Here is a 13769-nt window from a genome sequence, read left to right as displayed (position 1 = left end):
GGATCCCCTTAAATTCTTTTTTTTTGGTATTGATAAGTGCTGTTTTCCTCCTTTTGACTTATTATTATTCTTATTATTGTTTTCTTTAATATTGTGCAAACTCACGATTCCTAATTAATTTTTTTTGTTATTTACTTATAGAATTCTTTGACATACTTTATAGGACACCAAGAGCCAGTTTTTTTTATTAGTGGTGAGTTACTAAGGAAACGGACTATTGCATAATCACTTTTAGTAAATAACTGTCGGCTTTTGGTTAATTAACGAATGAAAAATTAGTTCTAAGAAAATGTTCTAAGCAAATGTGTACAGGCTTTTGTTATATCCTCAAAAAAGTATGACGGCAACTCCTTCATTAATTAATATATATTTAATGGAAAATACGGTTTGTATAACATTCCAGTACCAAAAATGAAACGCCACTTTGACATTGATTAAAAATTACAAAATTTCCCTTAAGATCTTATATGCTTTTTTCTGCACAGAGGTGGATGACATATTAACTGCAAGGTCCGGCGGAAACATCATCATCATATGTCTCATTATAGAAATAATCCTTCTATTTGATATAAAAATACAAAATGCTTATAGGATTTTCTCTAAAACAACTTAAAATACAAAAAAAACTACTTTGGTAGTGACCATTAGACGCTTGCCCTCAGATTCTTTAGAGTGACAACAAAAGAGTCTCTTTTATGTGAACAAGAATAGGTAAGGCAGGTAATGTAAAAATTTTCTAGTTGCCTTCTTTTCATTAAAAAAAAATCTCTCCCAAATAAAAAATTCTGCTTGTATATCGCTACCCTCTATACTTAATTGCAATAACTTAAATTAAGCAATAATTCTGATCACATTCACAGTTCATGTGCCACTTAGTGGTGTTAGTGGTATTATAACGTAGTGTTCAAATTAGCACAATATGTAGTAACGTAATTAATCACATGTAAGTAAACCTGTATTGTTTCTCTGAGTTATCTGCTATCAAGTAATCCTATGACACTGTTTACCGTAAAAGTTAACGTTCCGAGTTAACATCACTTTTACTACCATAAATTCTATCAAATAGTTAACATTAAGATATTTAGAACATCCAAGTAACTTTTAACACAAAATATACTTCTCTGGCTTTACCACAAAATTACAGTATATTCTCGTATACTGTCATTTTGATAACTCGCAAGAATTTAAATTAAAGAAACTTGTAGTACGAATCCTACTATCAAACATGTTCCTATAGTGAACTTGTTGCAACACTAAAAAAATATTGGTAAACAAACAATATTTTTTATTACGATCTGGTTAAGAGAAACTTCTGATATGCTTCCAAATACGGAAACTCGCCTAAACCTGTTATCCTCTGGCGCTCGATATGATCAACTATCCTAACAATTATCTTAATCAAATATTTATAACACTAACGGCGATTTTAACAGAAACGACTGGATGAGCTGGATAGTCATAAAAGGAGTGACAGTCTTGAATTAAAGGATATTCCAAGCCATATCCGTAATAAGCGAAAATGTCGCAAGATAACGACTCAGATTTGCAGAGGCATTACGGTTAGTAATTGACCGCTAAAATATGTTGATTGAAATGTTGCAGGAAAACGACAAAATGCGCACTTTTTCTTGTTAAAACATTCTTACAATAAATCTGATAACTATTATAGACATTCTCTGTATCAACCCGCTGAAGAAAGAGATCGTTTGTTGTAATTATAACTTTAATACCCAACTTCTGAGAACCATTATAAAAGGAATGAAGATGGGAACAATGAGATTTGCACGCAGGAAGTGCAGTTTTCATTTTGCTTCGTCGCGAATTGGAATGAAATTTGTAGAGCCTGAGTTGCACATTATCAGCGCTCTGTCTTCATCATTCATTTAAATACACTGCTCAGGGCTGGATTCATGTAGCAAATGAAACAGCTGAAATAACTGTTTTCAATTTCGCTTATGAAAAAATAAAACATTTTCCTACAAATTAAAGTAAAGATATGTGTGTATTGTTAAAGCAAAGGTAAAAAAGCATGCTATGCGTATGTGTCAAATGAGTTTTTCTATTGTAAAATTTTGTAATGACGCCACCAATATTTTAGTAAAGATATCAGTTTGGATAGGCGCAATGTAATGCTAATAATAACAGTAGGATATTCCCAAAATTTCGGGAAAATAAGGTGAGCCATTCCTGATTTGATGAATAAAATAAATTGCCAATACGTAGTGGATTGTTAACGGCTTCTCTTGCTATCAAGAGGTTCGAGGACCCGGTTTTGAGTTGATACAAATTAATTCTTATTTGTTCTCTTCCGGAGTCCACCGAGGCCTGAAGCCGACCCTGTCCATATCCACACTTCTTCATCTGCTGCGGTTGATGCCGCTCGCTACAAAGTGCCAACTTTAATGCATCTCGTCGTGTTCTGCGGTCAAATCGCCCATTATTCTCCATCGAAACGTAGACGGGAAGAGCTAGACTACGATGTATCGAATATCTATAGTCGAAAAGAAAGAAACATGTCTTTCGCCTCTACGCTTTCCTGTGATGTGTGCTAACCGCATCATATCATCTATCACGTGCCTCAAGTGCAGTATCGAGTTGGAGTCTTTTCCGTCGTAACTTGAGCTTGTTTTTGCTCGGGCTTTAGAAAAACTTGCTTATCTCTACACAGAGAGATGGGTTTGAAGGCAGATAAAGCGTATGATGGGATGTCTTAAGCATGTTGCGTCCGAACGTGTTCCACGATTTTTAATTTCAGTGCTATATCGGTTACCTGGCAGGCGGTTTTTGTGCAGGATCATTCTTGGACAAGCGAGGATAATTAGACGGCTTCATTGGGCATTTAATCATCTTGACAGTGGGTTCTTTGCTACCGGAAGAGAGTGCAGTCGCGAAGATTAAATCTCTTTACATTGTGTGTAAAATTTAAACACTGAGGAAACAAGAAGTTTGTTTTTCCAAAGTTTACCAAAACTCTGTGTAATAATGGAAAATCATAAGAGTTAAATTATCTTAATATTTACGTCGATATTTTGTTCCTAAGGTTAATTTTAAGAGCTAAGTCGTTTAGAATGTATATAAATATAAATCCACATCCTAAAATACTTAATATTGTAGGTATATAGGTATTTCGGGTTATTATTACTAAGTTCTGATTATAATTTATTTAGAAAATAAAATACACGCATTGTGTAAGTAAAAACACTGAAAATTTATCCAGATGAAGAAGGAACTGAGTAATTAATAAACAGTTCGGTACTTTAAAAGTAATTTTATTAATTCCGAAAGATTGCTACTAATAGTCTAGGCGTGGCAGTGCGTCGGTGTCATTACGGGACGACGCACTACTAAAATGTATCAAAAAATTTAAATTTATTTACTATTTAATTTGTAAACTTAATTGGTAATTTAAATTTCAATATACATTCCACATTATTTACTTCCATATTTATAAAAATTGTATACATAAAACGATTGTTAGAGCCTCTGGCGGGGACCTGTTTCACCCCTCCCCACCCGTAAGGGTGGGAGCCAGAGCCACCCCCACCTTGGAACACAGGGTAGCATTCAATTCTTAATTCTTAACTCATTCATACACATTCAATTCACATTTCTCAATTCGTAACTAACATTCAACTATCTCGACCGCACGGTCACATAATATTCTATTCTTATCATTCTTATTTATCCTAACACTTGTCACTATCAATATACATTTATCTTACTGTTCGCTGGTCTTTATTCATTTATACAAACTTCGACATGGTCCTTCGAGCCGGATTAGCGACAGAACAACAGTGGTAGTGATAAGTGTAATTCTCAACATATCATTCATCGGCTGGAATTCAGCAAAGTAGTTATCAAAACATCACCTAGAAATCATCCGCGCAGTGTTCAACTATCGGTGATGACCGCGAGTGCTGCGCAAAATCCTCAAGTATCATTCAGCGTCAGCCAAGATAATTCTATCCAGGAATCCAGGATTCCAGGTAAGCTTTAATTCTGTTTGGTTGGTGTAATACATTTATTCTCGTACTCAAGATGGTGGTAATCCAAGACAATACTTTTGTTAAATTTTCAATTCTTCTCAGCGAAATAGATTCACATTCTAATTTTATATCAAATGTTGCAAATCATCAAAAAAGATGCCACTTAAAGCGTCGATTTGAAGACGTACAGCGAATTTATTCAGAATTACAAATGCTTGTAGTTCAGCAAAAATCCGAAACAATGGTAGTCCCGAATGACGCGAGTAACACGGAAACGATCAAACCTATAATTTATAATATCAGAGACGTGCTAAATTACATTCAAAAAATATCCGAATTATATAAGGCTCTCATTGAGAAAACTATTCCATTGTGTACTTTCTCGAATTCATGTAAGATAAACAATAACGTACCAACCACGGATCTGGAAAAAACTTGTCAAAATTTAAAGCCTTTAAAGGTACACAAATTAAGAAATGGAGAACCCATCAAAATTCACAAAACCCATTTCAATGCTCTACGTAAATTGCGGTTCACTATTGGTAAAAAATCTCCTCTTGATTCCGTTATTTCAAAAACTCCTAGTGTAATATCAAATCGTTCAAAATTTCCAAATTCAACACCCAATGAAGAGAAAAATCATCTTTTTAATGATTGTTACAACTCCGAAGGCGTATGTCAAATTAATTTAGATAAAACGTCTAATGCAGAGTCATCTACCGCACTAGACAAAGTAAAAAGTACTGCAGTTAATTCGAAAAACTATGGCCCAATGTTAGTCTGTAACCAATTTGAATGTAGATCTCAATATTTATGTAAATCCGTAGACTCAAATATTAAAGACAATACGTTAAACGTAGCAATACTCGACAACAAAAAACATTCCGAAAACACTAAACCCAAAATAAAAAATCATTTCAGTAAAAACCCACCGGTGCTTCAAAATACCGCGCTGGGGTTGATTCTTAGCGGCAGTTTTGCATATTTAAAAAATAATACTTCCCATCCTCACAAAATTAGTTCAGCCCAAATTATTTCTCGGTTCTTGGAGGCTGAAACCGTCAAAACCGGAAGCAGGTCATTAAGCAAAGGGTTTAAAAGCGATCTCTGTGCAACCCCTTTTCAGTATACTACCACAGGCCATTCACCCGATGGCTATTTCATGGTCAAACACCCCTTTTCGGAAAATCAGCCGCGGTTAGAGAATTTTACACAAATGCATCCAAAGTGGCTATTATCAGTCGAGAGGAAGTTGGGGCATTCCACAGTCCCTTATTTCGAAAATCTACCTAAATTAGGAAATTCCCCAGAACTCGCTCTCCAACTGCTATTGTTAGCAGAGGGGCGTAATCATAAACATAACGCGGGTTTTATTGTCTCTCAAAGGAAGTACCTAGACCTTGTGCACCTGAAGGTACTTAACGAAAATTCGTTAAATAATTTCATTTACCTGCAACACAATTGTGTTTTAAATCTTCACGTTTCTTCCAATAAACTTTGCGAGGTTGTTGACCGTTTAAATCTTAGTTCAAAGAGTTTAAATATGAATAGCGGGAAGTATAACGAAATTACTGATAAAAACCATCTTGAGGGCGAGGGCGTGTATGCGCTCATTGTCAGAGTTAAAGCCGTCCTGAATTCGCGCCTTTCGAAGCCTCTGTCCAGCGACCGCAATAATTTGGTCGCATTTATACCTGGCCAGTGCCTCTTTCGGCCAGCCATCAACCGGTCCCTCAGGAAAAGACCACGCCGTCGTTCCCATCAACAGGCCATCCCTTGCCACCTCATCCACGCTTACCGTCAACACTTCTGGAAGTCGTGGTACCTCGAATATTTGACCACACTGAAAGGCAGGTTAGGGTGGCAAAGACCATCTTCCAACGTTCCAGGAATGGCAAGATGGGTCCTCGTGGAAAAGGAGAAATTTCCGCGTCTACAGTGGCGGTTAGGACGCGGCCCTCCAACATCATTTTGGAAAGGAAGTGGTGGTGTGTGTAGTGTCGGTGAAGTGCAAAAGATATTTTCGCAATCGCATGCATTATCATTCTATTTAACCATATTGCATACATCTTGTCAATTTGTTATATGCATCTCCTTGTTGGTTTATTGTATTATGTACATTAATTCATATTTATATTGTTATATCCATTCGCCATATTATTCATTGATTCGGTACGTTATAATTGTTGTAAATTTACTTTTAGGTCTATTGTAAATATGTGTATTCACTGATATTGTACACATGTAATTTGTTTTAGATATCTTTTTTTAAAGTTTAATGCATTTCTTCAGGTTCATTGCTTTCTGTAACAATGTCCACCCAATTCATGTAATTTCATCTGTATTTATCATTACTAAATCATGTTTTCATTCTAATGTTCCATATAGTTTATTTTTGGTTTTAAAACAATGTAATTGTTTCAAGGCGGGGGGTATGTTAGAGCCTCTGGCGGGGACCTGTTTCACCCCTCCCCACCCGTAAGGGTGGGAGCCAGAGCCACCCCCACCTTGGAACACAGGGTAGCATTCAATTCTTAATTCTTAACTCATTCATACACATTCAATTCACATTTCTCAATTCGTAACTAACATTCAACTATCTCGACCGCACGGTCACATAATATTCTATTCTTATTATTCTTATTTATCCTAACACTTGTCACTATCAATATACATTTATCTTACTGTTCGCTGGTCTTTATTCATTTATACAAACTTCGACAACGATCATTTAATAATTATATATTAATAATGCGCCCTTATATAAAATAACAACAAGTGCGATTTTATAAATTTCTAAACTAGGTTGGCTTTGGAATAAAACGTATTGTCGCTGATAACACCAGTTTTTAACGGGTCTGTAGGTTAGCATTTTTGTATGTAACTTGACATTGACAGATGTATGGTGTATGCACCCCGCATGCACATATGTTTCTAAACCACCAGCCCACCTAGATTAGAAATTTAACAATTTCGAATTTTTTGGTTGATAATATTGATAAAATTCAATAAAATTTAATAGTAGTTAGTAAGATTTGGTGATTTCCAGTGTATTTAATGGTGTTGGTAATATCAATACCGATTTCAGTCGATTTTTACTTCCATAATAATAATTCGTTTGACTAATGACTAATTTCATGTTTCCTTGGTTTGTGGAATATGAGGTAGGTTTCTCGTTTCCGTCTGTCTGTTCTATGTCTGTTGTCTATCTGTCATATGTCTGTCATATGTCTGCTATGTATGCATTATGTATGTATACTTCAGTGGAGTCACCCATGGCTCGAATCTTGGGTCACCCCCATTCTCATTTTTATTAACGATATTGTTAAATGGGGTAATAATGCCCCATCTAGTTACATATGGTCGCTAATAACATAATACCTCCTAGTTGAAAAACTTTACAGAACTTGATTGTAGATGGGTTAATTTGTTTTTTTTTTAAATTTTTTGAAACAAAAAAAAACCTGCAGAATTTGACAAATAAAAAAATATTATTTCTGCAACTTACTTTTCCGTTGCTTTTTTTTTAAAGCAGCTATTAGTCTCCGTTTACAAATTTAAACTCATTAGCTTTGATAATAATGAATAAAAAAAAATCTACGTGCCCTCTTTTAGCTAACTCACCTTGTACATAGTAATTCCTAAAATTCAATTCATTAAGTCTGTAGATAATTTTGTCAGCATTTCTATGAAAAGGTACAATGAAATTATGCACTGATCAGTTTTCGGTACCCAGTTGAAACACTTTACACATGCCATATGGTTTTAACGCTGGTCGAATCAACTTATTTTCTAGGTTTATGATGTTTTTGAGAAAAAAACTGTAAAAAGGTTAATTGGAATTGTCCTACATTAATTGACTTTTTTTAATCGTCAGTAAAAATGGGTACTACTGTTTCATTCAGGCAAAAAAATATGTCAAACACCTTTCAGGCAATCACTCAGTTACACGACTTAAACCACCATTCTGTCCAACATACTTATCATTACATCTGCGACGACACGTCAGTATTCTTATTTTTAAACAGACTATGTTCCTAGAATGGGTGGGATTCTTGCAGTGACACTGTAAGGTGTAACAGCCTTGTACCTCATTACAGTGTGTCACTACTGACAAACGGCATTGCAAACAGTAAATAACACCCAACAATACAGTGGAGCACTCCTGCCACAATTCCTACGATCTCACACATCATATTTTATAATTAGATGCATAATATCGCATGCTTGCAAAAATTTTCTTAGAACTGTTTGACTCGTGGCTATGTCAATATTTAAGATTGACGGCAAATATGATGAGCGGCGGCACATTTGCATACAAGATTAACCAGTGAACTGGCTCCAGCTTGCAGATTATGTGAAATGCCACCGGTAAATTGTATGCCGTCAAACTGCTGCAGAATTTTTGTTATGCATCGAGTTTAATTTGCATTGGGAAAGGGCTCAGGTAGAAGGCGCGTTGGATGAGATGTTTTGACAGGTGACAAAATGTTCTGACACCTCATAATATATGTTTTATGTTTGAGGTTTTTTTATTATTTTTATGATTTAGATTCTGTTTGCTTTGACTTCAGAGAAAAATGGTACAAAACTATAAGTACAAAAGTCAACTTGATGTGATATATACGAATCTAGTGAAAACTTTTGAGAAATTAGACCACCGAATACTATTGCATAAGCCTTCAAACTTTGAGATGCGTAAACTTTTATCGGAAATTTTTGTTACATAGTTATGTTTGAGGAAGTATTTTGTTTGTAACAGTACGCATTCCTCATGGTTCCGCCTGAGGGCCGCTATTATTTTCTCTAGACATTACTAATGGTAAAAATATTTCGAAAAATGATCTGGTCTTTTGGATTTTACAGAAAGATGTAAATAACTTATTTGAATGACGTAAATTTAATTGCTTTGTGATTAACACGGATAAATGTAAGACGGTTACTTATAGTAGTATGACAGTCAATTTACATTTAATTATCATCTATGTTGGTTACTTAAATACCAAATTCACACAAATACTAAGTTTTATTTTATGTGACTGTACAAATTTCTGTCATATTTACAAGCTCACTTATTCTATTTCTTAGTTTAGTATATTCCAAAATATACTGTTGTACAAAGAAATTGGTACCTTTCCTATAATTTTATGCTTAGAATTTCGAGAGTTTAGTGTTGAATCATCAGAAGACCTGTGTCAAGGAAAATGTGTCCAGCACGGACGTCTGACTACAATTCCACATTGTACAAAACATGAAAGTGTCCAGAAAAGCAAGTGAATTGTGAAGAGAAAAATTTTGATACACGCAGTTCATTGGATTCCTTCAAGCTGCAGATAATAAATTATATTGATCTAAGAAACATTTTTTCATCTAGAGGAAAAAATTAATCAAACAAAACCATAACAAACTAACTTCATGTAGGTACGGGATCATCCTTGAAAAGAATAGTTCGAAAACACTTTATAATGATTAATTACCATTAGCATGGGTTGATTAATGGTTAGGTAATTCCTTTGAGGCGATATAACCAAAAGAAAAAATACGCAGTTAGATCCTGCAGTGTACATCCAACTCAACCATAAAATAATAACTACAAATCCTGTACACTGTAATTTACCGCAAAGCTCTTCAATTCCCATAATTAGCCCAATTTCTCCATTTTTCTCTCAAATCAACAGCCTCACCACATCACGACCCGCTCCTAATCCCCACAATTTTCTACATCGTCAAGGTGCAAGAAATGATAATTAGTACCAGGATTAAAATTATAACGCGTTCTAGATTCCGCATAACGGCAGTGCGGTCGTTAACATAATTACAATAATATTAATAATAATAGCAAGTTAACTATATTTGGTTAAAATGAAAAGACCGTTGTTACGACCGACCATACTACCTGTCTACCATTTATGCATCATTTATCCTAGAAATGAAGCGAAACGCTTTAAATGCATATAACTTACTTGGTCTGGTCGAAGTCCCGGTGGTACCCAAGTGTACTCCTCGAGAGCACATCCGGAGTCATCGTCGCTTTGCGAATGACGTTGCGGATCGCCTGTTGATGGTGCAAAGGGCGAACCTTTACCCAGAAACCGATCGGTTGGGTCTAAAGACGGTAATTTACCTCCGGGAGACGGAAGGGCAGGTGGTGAAATCGGAACGTTCATTCCTTCGTTCGAAGACATGGAGGTGTCTGGCCAAGGGCAGTTGCGGCAAACGGATCTGAAAAAACGACAGAAAGTCAGTACAAAAAATAAATACCAAGAACTAAACGTATAAAATTCTTACACCTGAATAATGGATTCAAAAGTACTCAAATTATGTACTGTGGCGAATGAATACAAAATATTAACATTGCCAAATAATTTTTGAAAGTGGCATAACTAGATAAAGAATCTCGTTAATTCAAAAAGTGGAGAAAACAGCGACGAACAAAGAAATCATGTAGAAAAAAGCAGTTTCTTAAACGTGGACGAAACTTTCCATGCTAAGAAGTACTTAGTTTACGATTTTTGATCAAAATAACTGTAACTAGTAATAAAGTGTTCATAAAGCAACACACTAAACGCAGTAAATTACGAGTAAGGTATATTTATTAAAGACAAAAGTATTTCAAAAATCCAGCTCGGCTGAAATTATGGCTCATTATGACAGTTTTCACTTGTCATTAATGTCATTTGCAACCTGTCATTTAAAGTCGTCGTTTTTAATGTGCTAACCTTTTTCAACTATGAATTATTATTTATATTATGTCTTATTTTCGCAATGGGACATTTGTAAACGGAAAATGGGTATATTCTGTAACCGCTTGTTAGCAAGAATATCTGGCCAAATACCCTGATTTGTAAATTCAAGAAACATCGTTAAGAGGCTTACATTAGATATGTAATCAACAGTTTTGTCCGAACTGGCAGTGTCAACAAAAGGAAATTTCCTGGAAGACCTTCAGTATTTGAGGAAGTTGTTGATGATTCGATACTATTCGAACAGAATCCACAAACATTTTTGACAAGATTGTCTCAGTAGTCAGGGGTTCTTGTTTTAGCATGAATTGAATAGTGAGTCCAAAGCATTGGCGAAAGGATGTATAGAACATTTTTGAAAATAAAAAGAAGATGTGCCTTGAACAAAATGGTGAACATTTTCAACGTTTATTGCGATGTTTAACCACAATAAATTTGTTTTCGTGTAAAAAATGACTCATATGTCAATGGTGCAAGAAAAATTTTATTGTCAATCTAATCAACGTCAAATTTTATTTATATCCATATTTTCTTTCACCGAAAGGGAAGCACGTATCATGGAATATTCGGACCAGAGGGTAGAAGTCTTTACCTTCTAGACCGATTTGCGAGATTTCTCGGACAATAAATTAAATATTGCCGCATTGGCCATCTCGGTAATTTCAGGGTTTGTTTCATTTTCGCTCGAATCGCTCATTTTGCGGTCAGCACGGTTCAAAACACTCACTCACTACTTATTTATGGCGTTTTATTTTATTTTGCAATTTGGTTTTCTTTAGAAACATTGTTTAGTTGTCATGGTAGTCTGGGCTAACTAACATAAGAGAGCATGATGATACATTTTAGTTGTTATAGAATTTTATTTAAGTCTCCAATAAAACTGGTGCATTATAGCCACGACTGTAGAAAAAATGTTGTATGCAACACGTGCAAAAGTGTTCTTGTACTTGACGAATTGTCCGACTCGACCTTCGGTCTCGTCGGAGAATTGTTACGTCGCGTGCACACTTGTTGCATAAATAACTATTGTTTTATTGTAATGAATTAGTTTTATTTTTTATTCAGATATCAAGCATATCAGAGTTCTCAGCGATTTCACGAAGTGAAATTCTCTGACTTTTCCAGGTTTACCAAACTATTAAAGCCGTTTTTCCAGAAGTACAAATTAGAAAAAAAAACACTATTACATGTAACTAAGTACATCACAATTCCTTGATATTTCCAGGTTTTCCAAGATTTCTAAACCGCTAAGAACCCTGGTTATACAGATACCTATGGTATTTATCGTGAGTCCTTAAACATTTAGTAAAGTGCATATAAAGTGACAGGCGGCACCGTTCCATGACCTACTTCGACCCTATAATCAATAATCATTAACAGAAACTCTGTATATTAAATGATTTAGCTTCTTTTGTTGAAGATATCATATACCCGTTGTTAAGGGGATAATACACCGTTAGCAATCATTTTCGATTAATCTATATCACATATGGTCAAAGAGAGTTTGTCATCATCACCAAGATTCCTTTACCAAAGGTACTAAATCTAATTGTTTATGTTGGTAATAAGTATTTAATAATTTTTAAAGGAAGTGAAATAGAAAGCATACTTTGAAGAAGTATTGGATGTCCACAAGATAACAGAAATGACCAAGAAGGAGGAGCAGACAAATCAGAAAAACACTGGAACAGTTTGGATATTGAAAAAAATCAAATTAAGAAAGGTTGGAACAAACAACCAGCAGTATCATCAGCAATAAGATCACAACGAATCAGAAGGCCAGATCATACTGAAAAACTCTCAAAAAGGTTCTACAAGGAAGACCCAAAAAAAAGGGAAACCGAAGATGGAGAGAAGAGGTCAGTTAGCATAGATTTAAACAAATCACAAAATGAAAGTTAGAAGAAGAAAGCAAACGACTGGAAATTTAAAAAAGATAGCAAAATAGGAGCGACCCCTTCAATTTTATGAAATTTGATGTGGTTTAGTAATTGACTATATCAGTCGATTCCCACTACCACAAACAACTAGAAAATCTGGAAAGTTGAAAAATAAGGATAATAATTTCCTGGTAATTTTGATATGAACAAATTTAACAAAACATGCTACTTTGAAACCGTTCTATAACAAGAATTAATAAAGCGTCCAACGGTAATTGTAATCTTTGGATATAAAGAATTTGCAGTCTTTGGGAAGATTTTAGTTGAGCAACACATGTTCATGTTTATACATATTTAGTAATAAATCTTAATATGTGGAACTTAGGAATACCATAAATATAATTCAAATGCTCGCAGGGAATAAAGACAACTTTTAAGATAGTCAGCTAAGATCATTTTGCGGAATGAATGTCTAATACAGCCTGTAAAATATGAAAATTTGGAATTTTCGTTTCTGTCTGACAAAATCTATGACAACAGTAATGTCATTTATAATGTCATCTTGAACATACCAAAATTAATGTAGGTATGTATTTGTTAAGTGAAAGTCACTTCATATTTGCCGTAGGGCATATTCTTGACTGTGCTTATTAATTTACCCTTAGTTTTACCTTTGCACATGAGCGGAAGTAATCGAATTTTTAGCATTCTATTTTGATATTTTGGAAAAATACTATTAAGAAATATGCCCATACGCCACCTCGGTACGACGCCTATGGGTTTTCTAGTATGTGCGGCGATGATGGGTGACTCATTGTTGGTGACGGCGGTCGGGCGGTGTTCGCTAAAGAAAAGCCTGGAAGCGGAAGTCGCGACGGGTATTCCAGAAAGACCTCGATTGCGGAACATCTATGGCTTTAAATAGAGGCCACTTTCGGGAACGAGATTATTCAGTTAAGGATCCAGTCAAGTTGCACCGGAATTATTTTGTACATAATCAGTGTGTAATCAGTCGTGTAAATTCGAGCTATTAAGAAATAAATTGTTGAGTTTTACCCACGTCGATTGTTAATTACGATCCACGTAATGCTATGATCTATGAATTACGGAACATTCAGTAAAACTGATTTGCCCCAGAAAGATGAGGGCATCACATCAAA

At 35.0% G+C, this 13769-nt stretch overlaps 1 protein-coding gene across 7 annotated transcripts in view; it reads right to left on the bottom strand.

The window, feature by feature from the left end:
* Positions 1-13769, bottom strand: part of LOC135144785 (protein prickle-like) — an 889236-nt gene that overhangs the window by 31582 nt on the left and 843885 nt on the right. For all 7 annotated transcript variants that reach the window (XM_064076865.1, XM_064076863.1, XM_064076864.1 and 4 more), the window contains one exon: positions 9950-10208. In XM_064076865.1, coding sequence (XP_063932935.1) covers positions 9950-10171 — 222 coding nt within the window. In that variant the 5' untranslated portion in view covers positions 10172-10208. The remainder of the gene's footprint in view (positions 1-9949; positions 10209-13769) is intronic.

This window comes from Zophobas morio, unplaced genomic scaffold (assembly GCF_036711695.1).
Source record: "Zophobas morio isolate AGI-343-1 ecotype UQ-CSIRO unplaced genomic scaffold, CSIRO_AGI_Zmor_V1 ptg000108l, whole genome shotgun sequence".
Classification (NCBI taxonomy): domain Eukaryota; kingdom Metazoa; phylum Arthropoda; class Insecta; order Coleoptera; family Tenebrionidae; genus Zophobas; species Zophobas morio.
Note: the sequence above shows the minus strand (reverse complement) of the source record. Positions and strands in the feature narration are given on the sequence as shown.